Source organism: Eptesicus fuscus, chromosome 4 (genome assembly GCF_027574615.1).
Source record: "Eptesicus fuscus isolate TK198812 chromosome 4, DD_ASM_mEF_20220401, whole genome shotgun sequence".
Taxonomy (NCBI): domain Eukaryota; kingdom Metazoa; phylum Chordata; class Mammalia; order Chiroptera; family Vespertilionidae; genus Eptesicus; species Eptesicus fuscus.
This window is the reverse complement of record NC_072476.1, coordinates 83,661,992-83,683,525: the sequence shown is the minus strand read 5'-3', so window position 1 is coordinate 83,683,525 and position 21,534 is coordinate 83,661,992. Positions and strand designations below refer to the sequence as shown.

General features: G+C 56.8%; 2 protein-coding genes across 2 annotated transcripts in view; both read right to left on the bottom strand.

The window, feature by feature from the left end:
• Positions 1 to 1,864: 1,864 nt before the first annotated feature.
• On the bottom strand, positions 1,865 to 7,627 carry LRRC14B (leucine rich repeat containing 14B). Its single transcript, XM_008161836.3, has 2 exons — positions 6,735 to 7,627; positions 1,865 to 3,412 (listed from the first exon to the last, which is right to left on the bottom strand). Exons 1-2 carry the CDS (start codon positions 7,622 to 7,624, stop codon positions 2,767 to 2,769), a joined length of 1,536 nt encoding a protein of 511 aa, XP_008160058.2. The 5' UTR covers positions 7,625 to 7,627; the 3' UTR covers positions 1,865 to 2,766.
• Positions 7,628 to 9,243: 1,616 nt separating this feature from the next.
• The window catches only part of PLEKHG4B (pleckstrin homology and RhoGEF domain containing G4B), a 56,327-nt gene continuing 44,036 nt past the window's right edge, over positions 9,244 to 21,534 (bottom strand). Inside the window, exons 16-23 of the mRNA XM_054714351.1 lie at positions 21,311 to 21,400; positions 21,004 to 21,234; positions 18,607 to 18,777; positions 17,776 to 17,956; positions 16,433 to 16,549; positions 16,025 to 16,252; positions 13,080 to 13,246; positions 9,244 to 9,249 (exon numbers count right to left, since the gene is read on the bottom strand). Coding sequence (XP_054570326.1) covers positions 9,244 to 9,249; positions 13,080 to 13,246; positions 16,025 to 16,252; positions 16,433 to 16,549; positions 17,776 to 17,956; positions 18,607 to 18,777; positions 21,004 to 21,234; positions 21,311 to 21,400 — 1,191 coding nt within the window. The remainder of the gene's footprint in view (positions 9,250 to 13,079; positions 13,247 to 16,024; positions 16,253 to 16,432; positions 16,550 to 17,775; positions 17,957 to 18,606; positions 18,778 to 21,003; positions 21,235 to 21,310; positions 21,401 to 21,534) is intronic.

Sequence of the window (21,534 nt, the reverse complement as noted above, 5' to 3'; positions counted from 1 at the left end):
GTGGAACACTATTGAACTGAAATGGCTTAAAATGGAGAAAAAGAATAGCCCAAGAGCCGTCTGAATATGTAAATAGAAAGGACGGTCTGGAACAAGAGTGGTTAGGATGGACCAGGTGGAAGCCCCTGAATCTGTGCCCTCTTTGCCAGGATGGGAAACAGGAAGTAGTGCTGAACTCCACGAGGAAAAACAATGCTTAACCCACTACAAAGGACGAAGGGGCAGCATGGGCAGTGTCCCCGTGACCCAGATGCTGGTACCCACAAGTCCAGGAAGATTGACCCCCAGTGTCCATCACAGTGGCCCCCCAGCGTCCATCACGGTGGCCCTTCAGTGTCCATCACAGTGGTTCCCATGGTATCCATCACAGTGGTCCCCAAAGTATACAGGATGACAGTCTCACCATGTCCATCACAGTGGTCCCGTGGTATCCATCATGGTGGTCCTTCAGTGTCCATCACAGTGGTCCCCCTGGTATCCATCACAGTGGTCCCCACAGTGCAGGTTGATAGCCTCTCCATGTCCATCACAGTGGTTCCCATGGTGTCCAACATGGTGTTCCCCATGGTGTCCATCACGGTGGTCCTTCAGTGTCCATCAGAGTGGTTCCCATGGTATCCATCACAGTGGTCCCCACAGTGTACAGGATGATAGTCTCTCCATGTCCATCACAGTGGTTCCCATGGTATCCATCACAGTGGTCCCCATGGTGTCCATCACAGTGGTCCCCATGGTATCCATCACAGTGGTCCCCATAGTGTCCAACATGGTGTTCCCATCAAGTCTCCATTCGATTCACCTGTCTGGCCCCTGGTACAGCACAGTGATTAGACATTTCTGGGTGCCTTTTCTTATGCCCAGTTTGCTTTTGTGTGGGGGCCACATCCTCTGCTCCTGGACCCTGGCAAAAACCCACCACAGCTGCTGCCACAGTTGTCAGAGCCACAAGTTGCAGGCTGAGCAGGTGCAATGAAAATCCTTCGTGGCTGGAAGTGGCACATTCAGGGTTGGGGCTGAGCAGGTCCACAGGAACATGTTCATTGCTGCACTGGGACCGGGCAGAGGCACGGTCCCGCTCAGGCTGCTCCTTTGGCTTCATGGTGGCTCTCCTGAGCCTCTAGCCTCTTGGGCTTCATAAGAATGGGTTGTTCCCTAGGGCCCCAGGGCACATTTGCCACTAGCACACACCTGTGTGCCTGCCCTGCCCCAAATCCCAGGTCCCAGGTCACCTCAGCAACCCCGGGCCCTTCTGTACCACAGCTGCCGGGCTCAGCCACACATGTGCTAGGGTCCCACCTGGCTGGCACTCAGAGGCTAAGTCTGTCATCAAGAGAATTCCACAGACCCAAACAGTGGATCCTACTCTGCTCTTCGCAGAATCAAATCATTTTCCCCGAGAGCTTCTTACAATAGCAAACTCCATGTGCCTGGAATAGGATTCCAGAGACTACCAGCATGACGGAGCTGAGGCATGCAGCAGGTAAGCAGAGACCAGCTCTGATGGGAGGTCACCCCTTCCCTCCCCCTTCTGCCCACTCAGTGGAAGGAAGGTTCCTGCCTCCCTCAGCAGGCAGACCCCTGAGATGGCTCTCCCTCTTGAGATCCAACCCCAGAGGCCCCACTCCATCGTGGGAGAAAGGCATGGGAGACACCTGGAGAAAGAGGCAGGGGTACCCAGGTAGGGACACACCTGGGGGGTGGGGACACACCTGGGGAGGGGTGGGAGCACCTGGGGAGGGGCACACTAGAGGAGGGGGCAGCAACTGGGATGGTTGTGGCATGAGGAGGATTTGGCCAGATCAGGTACTAGCTTCTATCTTGAGAAAAAAATGTTTTATTTCATAGGTTCCTTTAAAAATTCTGAACTTCAAATCACATTGAAATTAAAATTAAGTCAAATCGCATTGAAATTAAAATCATATCTGAATAAGACACACTTCTGTTTTATTTGTATTTAATCATCCTAATAATCACCTTTGCACAAATCAGAGCTTGTGGAAACCAAGTCCACCTGCGTCCTCCTCTCGAGCGCCAGGACAGCTCCCTTAGACCAGAGCAGAGCGTCCTCCTCAGGGCCTGAGAGGCTAAGGGCAGCAGGGTGAGGGCACTGCAGGCTCTGTGGTTTCCCTGCAGCGCAGACACCCTCCTGCAGGCCCTCTGCTTCCCCTTGTGCTCTCAGGCTCAGCCAGCAGCCTGGGCACTGCTCACCCCCTCAAACTAGACAAAAGCCATTGATAACCAAAGCCCACAGTCCACGCTAGATTGGCTGCTGTAAATATTCAAACAGACCTCGTAAGCGTCAGCACTGTGGACAAGCGAGGGGGTGGGGCAGCATGGGGCTCCCATGCTCTTCACTTTCACTCTTTTCCCAGTTGGTTGTGACATATACTCTCATTTCTTCCCTCTCAGGCCAGCTGATGTCCTCTCTCCCATCTCCTCGCCACCACTACCAGCCTGCACCTCGCACGCAGCCCGGGGTGCGCCATGACCAGGACAGCCACTCTCAGTCCCTGGTGCTTCTTTGTGCCGACCCAGGGGCATTTCCCCCTCCTGCATGCCCGCTGTGCTTTGAGCCTAAAGTGACCTCGTGTCACATCTACGGGAAGGCAGGGCTTCGCCTCCTATAGCGCCTAACAGGTGCCAGGACTAAGAAATGCTTTGGGCGATGGCAGTGAGGGCGCAAACACTGGGCCCAAGCTGCCGACCCCGGGGTCACGGATCCATCAGCTGGAAGGTGAGACCCGCCGTGCCCGTTGCAGGGCCCACCTACTCCATTTGTTTCAGAGCCTTGGAAAAGTTTTCTAGGGCCGTTTTGAAAGCTTGCAGCAAGAAAACACCAAGTTCGTTGCTTGTTTCTTGAATATCTGGGTCGAAACTCCCGAAGACTGGCGTGGAGACCTGGATGTCGTCCCGGCCGGCCCGCAGCAGCACGCCACGCAGGTCCTCGGCAATCAGGTCGTATTTCTGCTGGTCGAATTTGGACATGGCCAGCTCGTCCTGGGGGTAGGCGGCCCCCTCAGGGTAGCAGTCCTTGGGCACCGGGAACTCCACCCACCGCAGCTTGGGGAGCTCGCAGAGAGCCAGGAAGAGGCGCCTGAGGGCGGAGGCCGACAGCGGGTTCCCCAGGAAGCGGAGCTCCTGGAGCTGCTGGCAGGGGCTCAGGGCCAGGATCAGGGTGCTCAGGTGGCGGTCCTCGATGCTGCACTCCTCCAGGGTGAGGACCCTCAGCGTCTGCGCGGCCCGGCCCAGCAGCCTGAAGAAGGTCGAAGGGAAAAGGTGGACCAGGCTGTGCCCGCTGAGATCCAGCACCTCCAGGTGGGCGGCATGGGTGCAGTCCGCCAAGAAGGCCATGTCCGCGTGGTTCAGGGAGCAGTTGGCCAGGTCCAGAGCTCTCAGCGGGGTCCTTAGGGGGCTGCAGGCGGGTGGAAAACAGCAGAGGTGAGAGGCTCCCCGGGGAGGAGCTCTGGGGGCGACGAGGTGACTCTGTCTCAGGGGTCAGCAGCCAGGACTGCGGGGCCAAATCCACCAGCTGCCTGCTTTCGTTCAGCCTGAGAGCGAAAATGGCTCCGAGAGTTGAACAAACCAAAAGAATAGTTTGTGACATGAGAAAATGACAGGAAATTTCAGCGGCCACGAACAAACTGTTATTGGGACACCGCCTCGCTCATTCATCTACTGTCTGCGGCTGTTTTGGGGCCGGGAAGGCAGGCTGCATCCTTGAGACGGTGGTGTGGCTGTGTGTAGTGAAGAGTTCACTTCACCAAAGACAGGTCTGGCCTTGACCACAGCTCCTACAAGGATGAATCTGTTGTGTCACCACTCTTGGTGGGGACATGACCACAGAGGTCTCTGCAGAGAATGTTTGCTCACAAACTGGTTGGGACAGGGAGATGCGTGTGAACTAGCAGGAAATGAGATGCCCAGGTTTCATTCAAGAGCGGAAGCCACACAGTTTTAGGGCCTTGGAGCCATCTAGTCCAGGCTCTCCCTTCCTGATGTAGGTGGCCCCACATCAATAAACACAGAGCCGGGGTGTGACCCTGCTCTGGGCTGCGGTCCTCAAAGTCAGGAAGAGCATGCACAACGGGGTCCTGTGAGAGACACGTGTTCTCGGTCCAGCCATCCCCGGGACTCAGGACCTGTGCCTGGTGTCACCAGGTGAGCGCTGAGCACAGGAGGCTGCACGGGGTCCAGTTTGCTGTCCTGCCCATCCCCTTGCTGGAGCTGCCGCCCCTCCCACCTCCCACCTCCCACCTCCTGCACCTGTACTATGTGTGCGCTCGGTGCTTGGCGTCTGCCCATCGGCCTGCACAGCTGAGCACCTGCTGTCTACTTCACAGCGTGCTCTCTGCATCCTTGCTGGGCTCCATGGGTGAATGTTTCTCTTTCCATTTCTCTCATGCCACACCCACCCACGAGGAAATCCTGTCAATCCTCCCTCACATCAAGTCCAGGCCTGAGCTCCGCTCACCACCGGCCCTGCTCACAGATGGTCCTAGCCTAGTCCTCTCCTCTCGGGATTGGCAGGGCCTGCTGTGTACAAAAGGGCCATCAGTACGGGCCTGTCCACCGTGGCAGGCCTGCACCTGGGGATGGGACTGGGGGCTGGGTGGTCCCTGGCCCTGGATTGTTTGCACCAAGAAGCTGGTTCCTACCAAGCCCCTGCTTCCTTCTGGGACCCGGAGTCTGGGTGTGCGCCCGGCTGAAGAGCCCGCCTACCAGCTCCCACAACAGTGGCATCTAACTAGCTCCCTGGTAGAGGGCACCTACACGGTGCCGAGGGATAAATTGAGTCCGGGGACTCCACTGGGTGAGGACCTGGGAGCTCCTGCCAGGCCTCCCAGCCCTGTCCCACGTGCCTTTCCCTCTGCAATTGTGCTGTGTTTTTTCTTAATCAATCACAGCTGTGAGGACTACGCTGTACTAAATCCTCCTAGGAATCACAAAACCTAGCGGTCGAGGAGGCCTGACGCCTCCTATGCGGGTCTCCTTAACCCTCCACCCATGTGCACTGTGTGCGCCAAAGAGGTCAGAGTGACCCTTGTGGATACACACAGATCATCCACCTTCCTGCTCAGAACTTCCGGGGCTTTGCTCACTCAGGAAAAGCTGGAGCCCTTCCCTCTTTTCCTCCTTTCCCCTGCCACCTCCCTCACACTGCCCTCTCCCTGCTGACCCCTCTCCCTGCTGGCCCCTGGCCCTGCCACATCCCCACCTGGGGTCCCCTCTCCACTACTGGGCAGGAGACTGTTCCTCAGACTCAAAGGGACCTCAGAAGTGTGCCTGGACCTTCCAGGGAGGGACCTTAGGCGCTCAGCAACCAGCCCGACTGCAGTACGCTCTGGAGCACGGGCTCCACCCAGTGGAGGGCCAGGGTGTGCCGGGCGATGAGAAGGCAAATCAGGGGCTGAGCTAACATGACAGCCCTGCCAGGCTTGTGTCGGGTCCCTCTGGCTGTGGGACACACTCCCCCAGTACAAAGGCACATCTGGGCTGAGGACCCAAGCCAGCCAAATGTAGGACTGTCCTGAAGGTCCCAGAGAGCTGGTCACCCGTCAGTTTTACTTGTGGTGGGCTTGGCGGCCACCTTTTCTGTGCAGGAGACTGATGTCCTGTGGCAGGCAGGAGGAAGGGAGCACTCATTCCCCTACCTGGCGGATTTGGGGGGGAGGAACGGAGATGGGTGACCTGGGGGAGCCGGGGTACCTGCAGGAGAGGAGAGGGAGTGTGGCCTCCAGCCACCTGGGCTGGCAGTTCTGGGTTAACGTGCATAAAAGAGAAACACCTGTAAGCAAAGGGCTCCTCATACTCCCTGGCTCAAGAAATGAGAAGTTCAATTTTCTATACATTTTTGTAAGTAGGTTCATGGCAGGTGGCCTGACAGCCGCCTGGTGCTCCCCCTCTTGTGGCTCCTAACCCACACAATATGCAAAAGTGAGGACACACTCGAGAGGAGGTCACAAGGACACCCTCCCCCCGGGGCGCTCTGGCTCTGGGGGGGGAGGGGGGGGAGCAGCCAGAGGCTTGTGGAGAGCCTGCGTGAAGAGGCGCCTAGGACACCTGCCCGGGGCCCGGTGAGTGAACCTGGAAGCAGATCGCCCACTTTTCCGCCCGCCAAGCCTTCAGGGAGACCACAGTCCACCACCAACAGCCAGAAGCAACCCAGAGGCAAGCTTGTTCAGCCCAGTGTTGGGGTAACTGGTTACAATAACAAGTAATTAATACACTAATGTAGTTACTTCTGTGCTATTGGTTTGCTTATCAGTCATTTTCTCTTTACCTTACTAACTGAAAACAGTCCCCTGTGAGTTCCCAGGGCTACATTCCCTGCCCCTTTCCCCAGGCCCGTGGTCGGCAAACTGCGGCTTGCGAGCCACATGCGGCTCTTTGGCCCCTTGAGTGTGGCTCTTCCACAAAATACCACGGCCTGGGCGAGTCTATTTTGAAGAAGTGGCGTTAGAAGAAGTTTAAATTTAAAAAATTTGGCTCTCAAAAGAAATTTCAATCGTTGTACTGTTGATATTTGGCTCTGCTGACAATGAGTTTGCTGACCACTGGCCTAGTCTGGCCCCTGCTGCTTTGGGCCTCTTGTAAGTAACAAGGTCCCATTATCTATCGGGTTCCTTGGTGCATCTTCTGCTTTAGAGGGTCCCGAGTCACCCTGACCCAGGTAAGAGGCTGTGAGCAGAGACGGCACCCGCCCTGCCACCTCCCTCTGGTCACCCCAGACTCACCCGAGCAGTTTCTGGATGTTCCCGGTCAGTGTGGAGAAAGCCACACTCAGCTCGGTGAGCTGGGTCATCTGGCTGAGCTCCCAGGCGATGGAGGGGAGGAGGGGGTCCTCACCCTCGGTAGTTGGGGCGCAGGCAGGGGGCGGGTCAAAGGCCTTGGCAGGCAGGGTGAGTGAGACCAGCTGGGGGAAGTGCAGCTGGGCCAGCAGCTGCTGCACGTGGCCCGCGTGCAGCCGCACGTTGTGCACCACCTGCAGCCTGCGCAGCTCGCCAGGCCCCGCCAGGCACAGCACCTGCAGGAGCTGGCCGGGGTCCAGGCTGTCCGCCCGGAAGGAGAGGCAGCGCAGGCGCAGTGGGGCGGGAGTTGCCGGCCCCAGGGCCTGCACCACCAACTGGAAGTTTCCATCGGTGACGAAGATATCAGCCAGGACCTTGACAGAACGCTGGGCGGCACGGGGGTCCGCCTGCAGCTCGCAGCAGGTCCTGGCCAGCAGCTCTGTGCGGCCCCACCGGCCCAGCGCCCGCCCGCAGGGGCACTGCTGCACCTGCACATCTCGGACTCCCGTGAGGTCAGCCAACTGCAGCCGCCGCTGGCCCCTGCCCTGGAGCACGTGGTCCGCCAGGCCCCTCAGGCAGGCCTCCAGGCAGGCCCGGCAGGCCCGGTCTCGTAGGTCGCCTGCGTGGTCTGTGCTGGGCCCCAGCAGCGCGCCCAGCCGGAACTCCTCCAGTGGCCACCGCTGCAGCAGAGCTCGGATCACCTCCGCCCGCTCCAGCAAGTAGCTGGCTTTGAAGAGGAGTGGGTAGAGGTTGTGGGCCACGCTGTCCAGGCTCTGCAGGGCCACCTGGGGGTGGGACGCCAGGGCCTCCGCAGAAGCAAAGCGCAGTGACTTCATCCTGCCCACCTGCGGTGGCAATGGCAGGACCGTGCTCTCCCCTTGTGATTCTCCCGAAGACACGTGTATGCCCTCCCCTATTTTTAGCTGCAGCTGCTGGGAGCAGCTTGCCGTTGGGAGGGAGGTGGCCGGCCAGCCCTGTGTCATCTGATGGTTATTTTGGTCCTGGGTGCCTGTTTGGTTCTGGGCGAGGTGTCTGGCGGCAGCCGGCATATCTTCGTGGAGCTCAGCTGGTGAAAGCAGAGCTGAGTGCTTAGGTCAGGGGAGGTCTGGGCCCCAGAAAACTGCCGCCTGTGCCCACTGCAGGGGTGGGTGGCCTGTGCTTGGGAGCGTAGTAAAGCTGGTCCTGGGGCAGTCTCCTTGGAGCACATCTGCCCCAGCTCTAACCCCGTCCCCAGTTACAAGAGCACAGAACAAGGTCAGCCTTGGGCTAACATTTCACAGAACCTCTGGGGCTGGAGTCCCCCCTGGCCTTACTTCTGGGAATAGGGACTAGTACCAAGGATGGGGGTAGGCACCTCTGACAACTGTTGTGCCAGCCCCATAAGGCATCAACACTTGGCTTTGTCCCTTTTCTTCCTTTTTCTCTCCAAAGACCCGGTGCAGCCTGTGGCCTCCCCACTTCCCTGGGAGGGAGCCATGGTCTGAGTGAGCTGGGAGGACATGCAGACAGTCCCTTGTGGGCCTGCCTGACAGCAGCTGGGAGATGCAGGCTCAGCACCCTCCCGCCCCCCTGCAGTGTCCTCATCTCTGACCCTAGACCCAGGAGGCAGGCGCTGCTGCAGGTTGGATGGGAGGCCCTGGGAGCCATGCTGCCTTGCCTCCCTGATGCGGTGTTCCACTCTTCACTCTGAAGGGTGGCAGAGCACGATGTGCCAATATGCCACGTTGGCATCAGGATTATTTTGAGCTAAAGGCACTTGAACAACAGCAGGTGCTAACCTCCCCCTTTCTTCCGAAAAGCAGGAGCTAAGGCTTCATGTGAGCCCGGCTGGTGTGGCTCAGTTGGTTGAACATCGTCCTGAGCACCGGGAGGTCGCTGGTTCAATTCCCATGCCTGGGTTGTGGGCTCGATCCCCAATAGGGGATGTGCAGGAGACAGCCGAACAGTATTTCTCTCATTGATGTTTCTCTCTTTCCCTCTCCTTCCCTCTCTCTGAAATCAATAAAAACATATTTTAAAAAATGAAATAAAGCTGCATGTAAGTCACCCTTCCTGCACCAGGAGGGATGGGGGTCAGGCCAGAGAATTTGAGCAAACAGACCTCATTAAGTAACTTGTCTTCCTTTACTTTTCCACAGTTGCCTCTTTACTCAACTTAGCAGAGAAACGCTTGGGCTTATGCCCTTGTGTCTTCGTTTCCTGTGAGGGCTCCATGTCACCTAAAATTTATGTTAAATAAACCTGTTTGCTTTTCTCTTGTTAATCTGTCTCTTGTTACTAAAATGGGTGGGGAAATATTTCCTCCCTACAAAACCTGGGCATTGATGGCTGTTAAATGATTATTAAATGACTAACTCGCTTCTATCCCCCAACACACACACACACCACCATCATTTGGGGCAGCGCTGGAGCGGTTAGCTCACAGGCCACCCGGACAAGCTCTGGGCTGGGAGGGTCACAGCTGGAACAGAGATACAGAGACAGAGAGACACACACAGAGAAAGATGACAGGAAGAGAGAAAGAGCAAGAGAAGGAGGGGGAGAGGCAGAGAAAGGCAGTGGGAGGAAAGGACCCGCTGAGGTGCGTGGCATGTGAGTGAGTGTGTGGGGGGTGTGGACGCTCCCTCAGGGTGCTGTAGGCAGCTGCCCGCTCTGAGCCTCCCTCAGAGGGGTGGGGGATGGGAAGGCCTCAGCTCCCAGGGTGGAACCCACTACAGTCAGGCAGGTGAGGGGCGTGTGAGCAGTGGGACTTCGCCTGACTTTACCAGAAGGTGTTTGACGTGGATGTGGACCCCAGAGCGAGGCCCCGCTGTCCCGGCCACGTCCCCTCAGGTTGCAGGAGCTGGGCTTCCTGGTGACGTAGGTGACATGTGCAGGAGATGTCCTTGGCCACAACAGACCTTGTAGAGACACGCAGCCACATGGTAAAAACACATCCTATTTATTTCTGTTCCTAATTTTAGGACAAGTCAGCATTAAAAATGTAACAAAACAGTCTCCACGGCTGGCAAATCACAGAGGCGTGGCCCCTGCCACCACCACTCCCTGGTCCTGGAGGTCCATGTGGTGGTGGTGGTGGTGGTGGTGGTGGTGGTGGTGTGGGGGTGGGGGTGGGGGATGTCTGCGGCAGGAAGCTCATTACAGGTCTGGCGTCTCCCAGGCTCTCCCTGCTTCTGATTCAACTCCTCTGGTGAGGGTGGTCTTCTCGTGCAATGTCCACACCAACGGGCCTCCAGCACTGGCTCCTCAGAGCTGCAGGCCCACCTGCTGTGCCCCTGCCCCACCCTGGCACCTACCTGGGAAGCAGGGTGCAGCCTCCACCCAGGCGTACAGGGGGTCACCTGTGGCCCCTGAGCCTAACTCTAGTATTGCTCTGCTGACTACATACAACTTGTTACACAGGAAACAGAACGGAGGTTCCCATTATACTCACCCCGCATCTGGGACACATCTCTGTGGGGCCCCACCTGGGGACCATCACTCACGGCCTGAATTGCCTGGAAGGTAGGGAGGTACAGTCCCAGAGGGCTCACCCTGCTCTGAGGCCCACGCGTGTCTGGGCCTCCGCATGGGATAGGGGGTCTGTGTGCTCCCACCGAGTGGGAGAGGCTGGGCTGCATGGGGTGTCAGTGCTGGACGGAGGTGGAAGAACCATACAGGAAGGACGAAGCGGAGGCCTGGCCGGCCATGCACAGGCTGCGCGGGGGGCGGGCATGATGGGAATGACTTCAGGTCCCAAGGGGCGTGTGACCGAGAATCCCGTGGCTGGGGGCCGGTGTGGCAGGAGTGCCCAGCTTGTGTTTCATCCTCAGACCTCATGTGCAGGTCTAGGCTGACGTTCCTCTGCCTGGAGTAGCCACATCCCATCCAGGTCTCAGAGCTGTCAAAAGAATGACCCTGTTACCTCCCCTGGCCTCCTCCTACCGGCCCTTAGCCCCCAGGTAAGCCAGAGCACGGAGCCCTTGTCTGTGAGGCTCTACAGGGGTCCTCACACCACAAAAGGCACTCTGAGCTCACGGACACATCCTTTCTAAGAAGCACTGGGGCCAGGCAAGGTCAAGGACAGGGCCCCATGAACAAGAGCCCCTGTGAGCTGACTTCCCCGTGGCAGGTGCAGCGCTGGTCTGTGAGCTGACAGGTCTGGACCTGGATGGGAGTGGTCGCCCTCCGCTAGCATCACAGGGCGTCCGTGGGTGAAAGGGTTTTGGCCTTGAAACGTGTCTGGTCTGCGTTTGCCGTTCTGATCCTGGAATGGGTGTGTGAGTGTGTGTGTCTCACCAGCAGCTGCTCCTGTGAACTGAAATCGCTTAGATGATTTTACATGGGGTTTGTGGAAAACGGTCTATTTTACAGGCACAGGGGTTTCACATGTGCTTGTAGACTTGTCATTTGCTCTGGGACCTACACACACACAGAAGGTGGTCAGTGCAGGGAAACTGTGGGAGGTGGTGGGGATGGTGGGAGGGGGTGGGCAGCGGTTCTTCTCTGGAGTCTGAGAATGGAATTCAGGCTGAGATGTCTCCTGCCTCCTTTGTGCCTTCCCCACTGTCCGCTCAGGACACCAAGGCCTGAGATCTTGGTGGGGGAAGTGGCTTCACACCCAAGGAACCTGCCGCCTGACGAATGGACTGTGGCTCCCACCCGTGGTGCCTGCTGCGACGTGGATTCGATGTGTGCATGGAATTCCCGCACGCAGTATTGGGCAGAATGAGAGCCAGCCTTGTCTGAGAACAACTGCTGGCGAGCCTCAGGGCACGGGCAGGTGGGAGTGGGTGTCAGGGAGGCCCCATTCTCAGGAGAGGGTGCCAGGTCCCCTTGAGCCACTGCTGATAGGGGGTGCTCTGGAGGACACCCTGGAGGCAGGGGCGGGGTGGGTGGTCTCCACTGCCTTGGCTGGGCCTCTGGGGAGAGACTCTCTCTCTCCCAGGCCTGGCCCTCCTGTTGGAGAAAGGCCTGGCTCTCAGAGTGGCCAATGCTGGCCTCTTGAGTATGCCGGTCACCAGGGGGTTTAGGCAGCGAGACTGCAGGGAGGTTAGACAGGAAGATGGGGGAGCAGGGGAGCAGCCCTGCCTGGCTGGTGCGCCCCTCTCGTGGTGCTGTCAATGCCCGGCTATGCGATCACAATATGGAAGCATCTGCAACAGGCAGAGACTCGGTCAGGCAGCCTGGGGGTGGCGGGGTGCCCGGCGCCTTAGGGAATACGGTGGGCGAGAGAAACCCCTGGTCCACTGGGGAAGCTGGGAAAACCGCTACTTACAGAGTGTTTTGCCTGCCACTCAAACCGCTGTCCAGAAGCCGAAGACATGAGGGGTGTTGTTCTGACAGAAAGGGAGGGAAGTCACTACAGAACCAGCATCATCGGGCCTCACAAATGATCTGGGGTAAGGGAGCTAAAGACTCATTCCCTTGGCTCTCGGCTCAGTGCACCCTTAAAATCGGACCTTCCCTTCTGATGCTTCCCGGAGGTGGTCTAGGGCGTCTTTCTAGCACTGGAGAAGTGCCTGCCGACTCACGGGTATGACGTGGGGTGGGCGAAGGCACTGACCCCACAGGCCCAGCCACGTCCTGCGAGAAGGTCTCTTTGAAAAGGTAACTTGTGTGTTCACTGGCCCTTCTCCTGGCCACGTCAGTCCCTCCCCTTCAGGAAGACGTCTGAGTGCACATCCTGGGCAATGTTTGGGGCCTCCTCCTACAACAGGCTGGGCCCCGGACACCCTCCTGAGATAAAAACACGAATTTGCATCAATTTGGGGAAACACTGATTTGCCAGGTATGTGATCCCTTCAGAAGGGCAGGACTGGGGGTCCTGTGAGTGTCCCAGGAGGGGCTGGACTCCAGGCAGAGCCCCTGCTGACCCTCCGCCCTGCATCTTCCGATTTCAGCTTGCTCCTCGGCAGGCTGTTTGGAAACGGCTTCTGCTGGCCATCAGCCCTCTTACACCCAGGACTGCGGGGGCCTTGAGTGGAGGCACCACTGAATGGAACTCGTGAATGCCAAATGGTAGAGGTCAGGCCTCCAGGTGGCCAGCAAAATCTCAGCAGTGAGGAGGCCCTAAAATCACCCTGGCTAAGTGACTCGAAGTGTCCAGTGACTGAGCCAGGCCTTCGGTTTCTAGCCAGCCTGCCCAGCGTGCAGTGCTGGGTGCGGGTGGGGAGCAGATTCACGTGCATAATGACCCCTCGGGGTGGGGTCTGTGTGGTCCTGGGCGGCCCAGCATCACTTGGGCAGGTGCTGACTGCGCCCTAAGCACCTGGGTCTCTCGTGTGGGGTCTCAGAAGAGGGGACACTCACGGTCGTGGTGAACTGGGCTCCGTCAAGCTGTGGCTGCCGGTCCCTTGGTGGAAGGGGGGGAGATGTGCTCTGGGGGCCCTTATCGGAGAACAGGGGCTGTGACAGCCGGGGTTGGCCAGGGCTGCAGTCCCCTGACATGCACTGGGAAGACTCCGAGCTCTTGGCACCTGTGGAGAGGAGCAGAATTAGGGCGGGTCCATCAGGGTGAGCGCTGTCCGGCCTCTTCTATGCTCAGGGGCCTCAGAGCCTGTCAATCAAAAGCTAGGTGTCTTCTGCTCCATGTGCGAGCTTCTAGCAGCACGTGAGGCTGGGTCAGAGCAGGATGGCACGGCAGGAAGGTAGATACCACATATGCTCATGGACAATGTTTCCTGACCCGCTTCTGTGAGCCAGTGTAGCTGATAGACCAGGGTGGGCAGTGCCCAGACAACCTCTCCACCAGTAAGTGGTCTCCAGTTCATGCTGGGGGCTCTGTGACCACTGGTTATGCAAGTCAAAGGGGAAGCAGAAACTGAGACCAAAGAAGGGCCCCAACCCTTAAACAAGGAGCTACACAGAACAAACAAGACCTGACATCCTTCCCTTCCCTCCTTCCACCTCCTGCCACCTGCCCCCTGACCCCCGCGCCCCCGCCCTATCTCCGCTACAGGATTGTAGGGCTGGCCTAGCCGAAGCCACTGGGTCCAGGCCTGGGATCACTCCCCACATCTGAGACTGATGTTCTAGGCCACTGCCTGGGCACAGTCTCAATCTCCTGCATGGGTGGCCGGTGGCTTTCCCCTGTAATTCTCTGCAGGATCACGAATGCTGTTTGGGCACCGAGCTGGGGATGGCCAAGATGAGCCCTTAACACAGGCCCTTCCACCTTGTCCTCACATCCGGGTTCCCCGGCCTCAGACTCGGCCTTGACTGGAAGCTGCGCCAGCCCAGATGCGAGCTACCTGTGGTCCTGGAGCCAGAAGTATGTGTTCAGGAAGTGCAGTCGCTCTGGGCTGGCAATGCCACATGTCCCCTTTGTACTCCGGTGGCCCAGCCTGCAGTGGCTGCTGCTGATCAGGTGTGCAGCACCTGGCCACCTGGGCTCCCCGGCAGGGTTCATGCGCAACGCCTTCCATCAGGCACAGAGATGGCATGGAGTCAGTTGCAAAGCCCTCAGATGTTGTCCTGCTGGCAATGACACATTTTGGGCTTGGGAAGGTACTTGTCCCAGGCAGTGTGGCCCGAGGATGGGCTGCATCTGGGCAGGAGGCCACACGCCAATAACCAACCATGGTGAATTCCAGACACATCCCTTCCTCCACGTGGAAGTTGTGCAAAATACTGCTTCATTGGGATGTAAGCGACACAAGAAAGTGCACACCTCTAAAGCACAAATGGACATCTTCGGACATGTGTATACACCGTGAGGTTACACATGTGTACACACCAGTCAGAGAGAACATGTGTGTCGCTCACCAGAAGCGGCTGGTGCCCATTATGTTCGGTGTGGTCACTGACACGCTGAGCACGGGTCCGCCTCTGACCAGTCAGCCCTCTGTTCTTTGTACCCTCTTCTTCTTTTTCTACATTCTTTGGACTTTTTTCTTACAGTTTCATTTTGTCTCCTTTATTGGTGTTTCAGCTGTCTCTTTGTTTTACTTTAGTGGTTGTTTTGGGTTTTATAGTCTAACAGATCACAAGTTGCCTTCAAGTGATATTACTCAGTTCACAAACAGCATAGAACCCCACGTCCGTGGACGCTGTTGTCCAACAGCTCACGGATGTGCCCCTCCTCCTTCTTTCTTTCTCTCTTGTGTTTCATTTTGGACACTTTCCACTGATGTGTCTTCAAATTCACTAACATTTTCTTCTGTTACCCCAACCGGTCTCATTTTCATCTCAGATATTGCAGCTTCTGCCCCTCTATGTCCTTTCTTGCTGTTTTCATATCTTCCATGTCATTACTTAACTTCTTAGACATCAGGAATGGTTATAACAATGGTTTGAAGGCCTCAACGGATAATTCTAACATCCACGCCAGCTTCAGCTGGTTTTGCCGGATTCGTTATTCTCATTACGGTTTATGTTTTCTGCTTCTTTGCTTGCCTGTTGCTCTGACTGGATGTCACAGAATGTGAACTGACCTTGTTGGGTGCTGGATACTTTGGTGATTCTATAAATCTCCATGAGCTTGGTCCTGCGATGGAGTGAGGTTACCTGAAAACGAGTCCTCTTGGGTCTTGCTTCATGATCTGGTGGGTGGGTTGGGGGCAGGGATCAGTCGAATGCTCCCTCCTCCTGAGATAGGCCCTTCTAACGGCTCGCCCAGCACCCCGAGAACCACAAGTGTACCGTCCAACTGGTGGGATAGGCACCAGTGTGAATGTGGAAAGTGTTCTCTCGGCCTTTCAGAGGTTCCCCAGCTCTGGGGATTCTTCACGTGCTGTGCTGATCATGTGATTTGGATTTTGGAGGGGAACCATCTCTCAGGCTCCCAAGGCCTCTCGCTGCACAGGCCTCGCCTACTCCGTCCTGCAAACCCCGCCACCTTGGTCTCCTCCACACGGGGAGTCTGTGCACCATGTCTAGGGACACTCCGGGCAGTAACCAGGGCAGTTGCAGGGCTCACCTCATCTTTCTGCCTCTCAGGGTCACTGCTCTTTGTTGTCAGATGTTCTGTGTTTTGAAATCTCTCATTGCATATATTTCTCCTGGATTGGTTTTGTCTGTTTGTGTGGTTTTTTAAAATTTGTTTTAAATCTGTCCCCTGTTACTTAATTTTGGGTGGAAGTGAAAGGTTGGTTTTTTATTTTTTTTTTTTAAAGAAAAGAAACATTCTAATTTGTTTGGAAATGTTGGAAATGTATAAAATCAAGCGAAACAAATGAACACATACACTGGCCCCCGAACCACATCAGCCGTGAGAGGCTGGAGCGCAGGCGGCCACAGCGCACAAGTGCACTCACGTAGCGCAGGCTGGCTCCCCGTCTCCTGCTCCGGCTCGTCCTCCTCGATGCAGGCGTGGACGTCGTGCGGCCAGGGCCAGTGGGCTTGGCTGGTGGACCCGTGCAGGGCGGCAGAGGACTGGCTGCTGGAGGAGGAGGTGCTGCTGTCTGAGATGGTGGAGTGCGGTCTCTTGAAGGGTGTGGGGTGGTTACGGGCAGGCACAGCTGTGGATGCGTGGGCTCTTGACTCTGGAAGGAGACAGGAAGCAAGCTGTCGGCCCCTGCTTCAGAAGCGCAGCCTCGATGCCAGAGCCAGACAGGGCCCTCAGGAAGACTGGCCAGGGTCTCTGCCTGCAGCAGCCGCCCGGCGCTCTGGGGCCTGGGTTCCAGCTGGCAGGGCAGAGTGGGGGAGGTCTGGGGCCACCTTACCTGTTCCATTCATGTTGTACTCGGCGGCTTGGTCACTTAGGGCTGCGTCGCTGGGCTTGATGTCCAGGAACGGTGTGCTGTCCAGCCCCACAGACACTATTTCTTGCATTCTGAGTTCTGAAATAGAAGAATGTAGGACACTCTTCCAAGCAACTCCTTGGGTTTAATACCACTCTTGATGGTGTTCTGCACCCAACACCCTCAGTTCAGACCTGGCTCCCCAGAGTGATGCTGGGGCCCAAGCGGCCTCACAGTGGCCTCTCTCAGAGAATATGGGGTGACAGAGGCCTCCAGGAGGCACATGGCCACGAGAAGGACTCACTGACAGATATCTGTGTGTCTCTGAATACTGAGAGGAGACCTAAGCATAGGGTAAGAGTCTAATAATGAATTACTTCTTGGTAAAACTAAAAAAGAAAGAAAAGAAAGATAACAGTTATAGTTGGTGGGAGGATGTAGAGGGAATGGCAGGAGCAGAGGAGACTGGGGAGGAGATGGGGGACCCAGCCATGGGCCTCCTGCTCTTTATAAAGGCTGGATCCACTCCAAGGGGATCGAGGCGCCACTAGGCACCCTGAGCAGAGCTGCCTTGTGCAGCGTGAGCACATGTAAATGTGCATGTGTGCGCGCACACATGTGGGTAGGTGCATGCATGTGTGCACGTGTGTGCACATGTGCGTACACATGTATGCAGGGGTGATCTATGCTTCGAAGGAGATGGCAGTGGGGGGCCTTGGAGCATCTCTGTGATAGGATGAGGCTCTGGGCATGGTACAGCTACTGAGGGGACAGGTGGTTGTGTTAGCCATTTGGACGTTAGAGCCTGTAGGGTTCCTCAGGCCTGTAGGGTCTGAGCTGCCACAGGAAGGCCAGGTTAAGGGGTCGCTATGAAGATGGCATTTATAGTGGCCAGACTGGATGAACGGCTACTTGTGAGTGTAGACAGAGGTGCCCCAGTGACTAAATAAGCGCAGAAGAGGGAACAAAGGGGTGATATTGAGAAGGAAGAAACCTGGTGGGGATCCCAGCAGAAGGGAAAAGGTGCCTATTGAGGAGGGGCCCTCATGGGCGGGGAGACCACAGGTTGACCATCAGCCCAGCACCCAGTCAGTCAGGAGGCCTTGACAAGCCGGGCAGGGCAGACAGCTGACCTCCAAGGGCCTGAGGGGTCGGGGAGCCTGACTATGAGGAACTACAATGCAGGGTATTGTTTACATTTGTTTTAAGGAGAAATAAGTGTTGTGTGCTGATGGGATGGGTCCAGGCCCTTCCTGGTAAATGGTGCTGCCTGCAGGCCTCCGGCCCCCCCACCCTCCCACCCCGTCTCAAGCCCCCTCGCCCACCTCTGTTCCTCAGAACCTGCCGCCACAGGATCTTCCCTATCACATCGGTCCACATGGTCTTGACCTCTGGAGAGCTCGCCTGGAGAATGTAGGAGTCCTGGGATTTCCGCCGCCTGCGGAACCAGATCTCAAATTTCACACCACTGTCCCCAACGGTCTCCGTCAAGCCGATTTCAGCCATCTGCAGTCACAGCGTGGGAGGGAACCTCAGAGACGCCCTCGGAACAACTGACCCCTTTCGGGCTGACACTTGACCCCAAGGCCCCTTCAGTGCTGTAGGCCCCTTCACCAGGATACCAAATGGTGTGGACGAGGCCGGGTGGGGGCCAGCTCTGGACAGGACGGATCAAGTTTTCACCCCATCCGCACTGGCTCCCTCTTGAGGCCTCAGTTTCCCCACTGGAGAAACGGGGACAATAACGGGGAAGGTCTCGGTGCCCTCTGGCGGTCACGCACTGGGTGGAAGTCTCACAACCATCCCACCCCTGACATGTTCCTCAGTGCTGGCCGGTAAGGGGTTATGGGTTGGGGCTCCTCCCAGGAGTCCCCAAAGCTCTTTACTTTCAGGGCCTCCTTTAGGGGCAGGAGGGCCATCCTGAGACCCACCAAGGGGAGGGCTTCTCTGGTGTTTGCTTCTATCAAAATCCAGAATGAAGTGACTGAGGAGACACTGTTCTCCAGCCACCGAACCAGCACCCAGAAAGCCCGGAAGCTTTGGGAGTCACAGGTTTTCAAAATTCAGTCAAGAACCATCGGAAAGAACGTGTGCTGTGAAGACAAGCAGGGACCAGCCCAACGCCAGCGGCATGAGGCACAAGGCGGGCACACTACCTTGAAGGACTGCTTGTATGTGTAGATGTCGTAGCTTCCGTCCACCTTCCTGGTCTTGCTGAACAAGATGAGATCTTCGAAAAGGAAGACATGCCTCAGGTACTTCTTTCTTCCACAGTAAACGATGAACTCATCCCGGCATCTCAGTTGCCCCTGCTCCTTCAGATTCACCTGCGGACCGAGCAAGCAGAGCTCCCTCAGGGACCACTGGGTTTGATCTGAGGCCACCCTGACCTCTGGAGGCAGGTGGGGGCTGAAGGCCTAAGATCCAATCAGTCACACCGATGTAATGAGGCCACCCTGACCTCTGGAGGCAGGTGGGGGCTGAAGGCCTAAGATCCAATCAGTCACACCGATGTAATGAGGCCGCCACAAAACCCCGTGAGGACAGGGTGCAGAGCTTCCTGTTGGTGAGCACACGAAGGTGAGGGGATGCTCCACACCCTTCCCCCACGCCTTGCCCTGTGCATCTCTTCCGTCTCGCTGTTCCTGAAATGTACCCTTTATAATAAACCGGTGACCCAGGAAGGGAGCTATTTCCCTGAGTTCTGTGAGCTATTCTAGCAAATTAATGGGACCCGGGAGGGGTCATGGGAACCTCCCGTCTACAGCTGGTTGGTCAGAAGAACAGGTGACAGCCTGGACTTGCGATTGGCATCTGAAGTGGGAAGGAGTCTCTTGGTCTGAGCCTGTGGGGTCTACGTCATCGAAGGGTAGGTGGTTTCAGAAGTGCGTTGAATTACAGGATACCCAGCTGGTTCCAAGAATTGCTTGGATGTGTGGGAGAAACCCCACATTGGAACTGGGTGCAGAACCCTCCCGGTGGGGTCCCCTTGTGCCCACATTCATGTTCATATGCATGGATGTTACAGTACAAGCCCCTGCCTTCAATTTTACTAAACTTTCCACTTCAAAGCTCTTTTCTTCATTAAAAAAAGAAATGTTTTCACTGATGTTAGAGAGAGAGGGAGAGAGAGGGAGAGAAACACTGATGTGAGAGAGAAACATCAATTGGCTGACTCCTGCATGCCTGCTACTGGTTATGGAGCCCTCAACCCGGGCATGTGCCCTAACCGGGAATTGAACTGCCAACCTCTTGATGCATGCATCGGCTCAACCAACTGAGCCACACTGTCCAGGGCAGCCCTTTTGTTCATTTTAACAGAAACCCCCTTGTTGAAGTGCCGGAGTCTCATTCATTGTGTATAAATGCCCAACATGGTAGCCCCAGGAGTTACCACACCTGAGCCGTCCCACACCATGGAAATCCCTCTGAGCTGATACTTGGGGGTGTACCTGCTGTGCCCCAGCCAGGCTAGCACTCTTTGTGGATGGATCCCAATGACAGACAACATAGCAATGTCTCTCCTATGACTTTTTCTCCGTGTATGGCCCTGTCCTGGGTGATGCCTGAGGATGCTACGTAGATCCCAGTCATCCCAATTGCTCAGCCGCGCGCACTGGGAGAGTTTGAGGGGCTGTGGGTTCTTGGTGATGATCCTGTGGTTTGTTGCCCTGTTGTCCTCTTGAAAGTCTTTTGTAAAAAAAATTATCTTTCTTGCCCTAGTCTGTTTTGCCCAGTGGATAGAGCGTCGGCCTACAGACTGAAGGGTCCTGGGTTCGATTCTGGTCAAGGGCATATGCCCGGGGTTGCGGGCTCAATCCCTAGTGTAAGGCATGCAGGAGGCAGCTGATCAATGATTCTCTCTCATCATTGATGTATCTATCTCTCTCTTCCTCTCTGAAATCAATAAAAAAAAATTATCTTTCTTGTTAAAAGAATTACAGATGTCCCCCTTTCCCCCCATTGACCCCTACTTCCCAATCCCACCCTCTGCCCAGGCCTTCACCGCACTATTGTCTGTGTCCACAGGTTAGAATGCTGCTCTTAGCCAGGTGCCCACATTTTCACTGTCATCTGGAAATTCTACAGCCGTCCATCTCACCCCCAGAGACAAGGAATCCTGCCTCATTGGGAGTCTCCTCTTCCTGCCCATGTGGTCCTGCCTCGCCAAGGGGTGGGGATGTGGACGCCAGGCCTCGGCCCCCTAGTAGACACCAGCCGGTACATGGTCAGGTCAGGCCTCAAGCCCAATGGCCCAACTCAACTTTCATGCATCCAGTTGTTTTCAAACAGCCCCGGTGCCTACAATGTGCAGCCCTGGGAGCCCACCTGATCTCACACCCTACAGCTGCTGCTTCAAAACTGGACCCTGAGCTCCTGTCTGCTCCCCTCTCCCCCTTGGTGGGGCGGGGTGGGGGGGACCTCTAGGAGGTCTAAGCTTCAGGGACATCCCTAAAGAAAAGTTCTGTGCTCCTGACCCCAGGCATGTCCTTCCCCTTGATCGACCCAGAGCCCTGAACCACGAGAGCCTGTTGGGGCCTCGGGGCACTTACGTGGCAGCGGCGAACAGCATCCAGGGCCAGCAGGTCGTTGCCGTGGCGCAGCTGGAAGCGGACCATGTCCTCCGCGGCCTTCAGCTCCGCCAGCTCCTGCTCGTGGGCGGGGCAGCGCCCGGCTTCCTTGACCAGGTCCTGCAGCAGCAGGGCGTACTTGCCCATGCGCTGCACAGGCTTCAGCAGGTAGGAGGCCAGGTCCATCTTGTCGCCCAGCGCCTGCTGCTTGTCCTGCAAGGGCCGGGGGACAGGGTCAGTTGGGGCCAGGCCAGGGGTGGTGCAGCAGGCTGGCGGGCTGGGGGATGACCTTGAAGAAGGTGAGACCGTGGCTGCAGAGCAGGGCATCCGACTGGGGCTTGTTCTTGCTGTAGAGCGCGTACATGCCAAACTGTTCTTCCTGCAAAGGGGAGGGCACGATGCACCTGAGCGGGGGCTCCGGCCCCAGCCTGCAGCACAGTTCTCAACACGGTCATGAGAAAAGGACACGGTGTCACATTAGGGCCGCCTCGGCTTCCCCTGCCTGGTGGGTGC

What these genes read in the sequence shown, in the direction of transcription:
- LRRC14B (XM_008161836.3), bottom strand. Translation starts at nt 7,624, where the DNA reads ATGAAGTCACTGCGCTTTGCTTCTGCGGAGGCCCTGGCGTCCCACCCC. An exon ending in AACATCCAGAAACTGCTCGG is followed by an intron (nt 3,413 to 6,734) that starts GTGAGTCTGGGG and finishes ACCCGCCTGCAG; the next exon opens with CCCCCTAAGGACCCCGCTGA.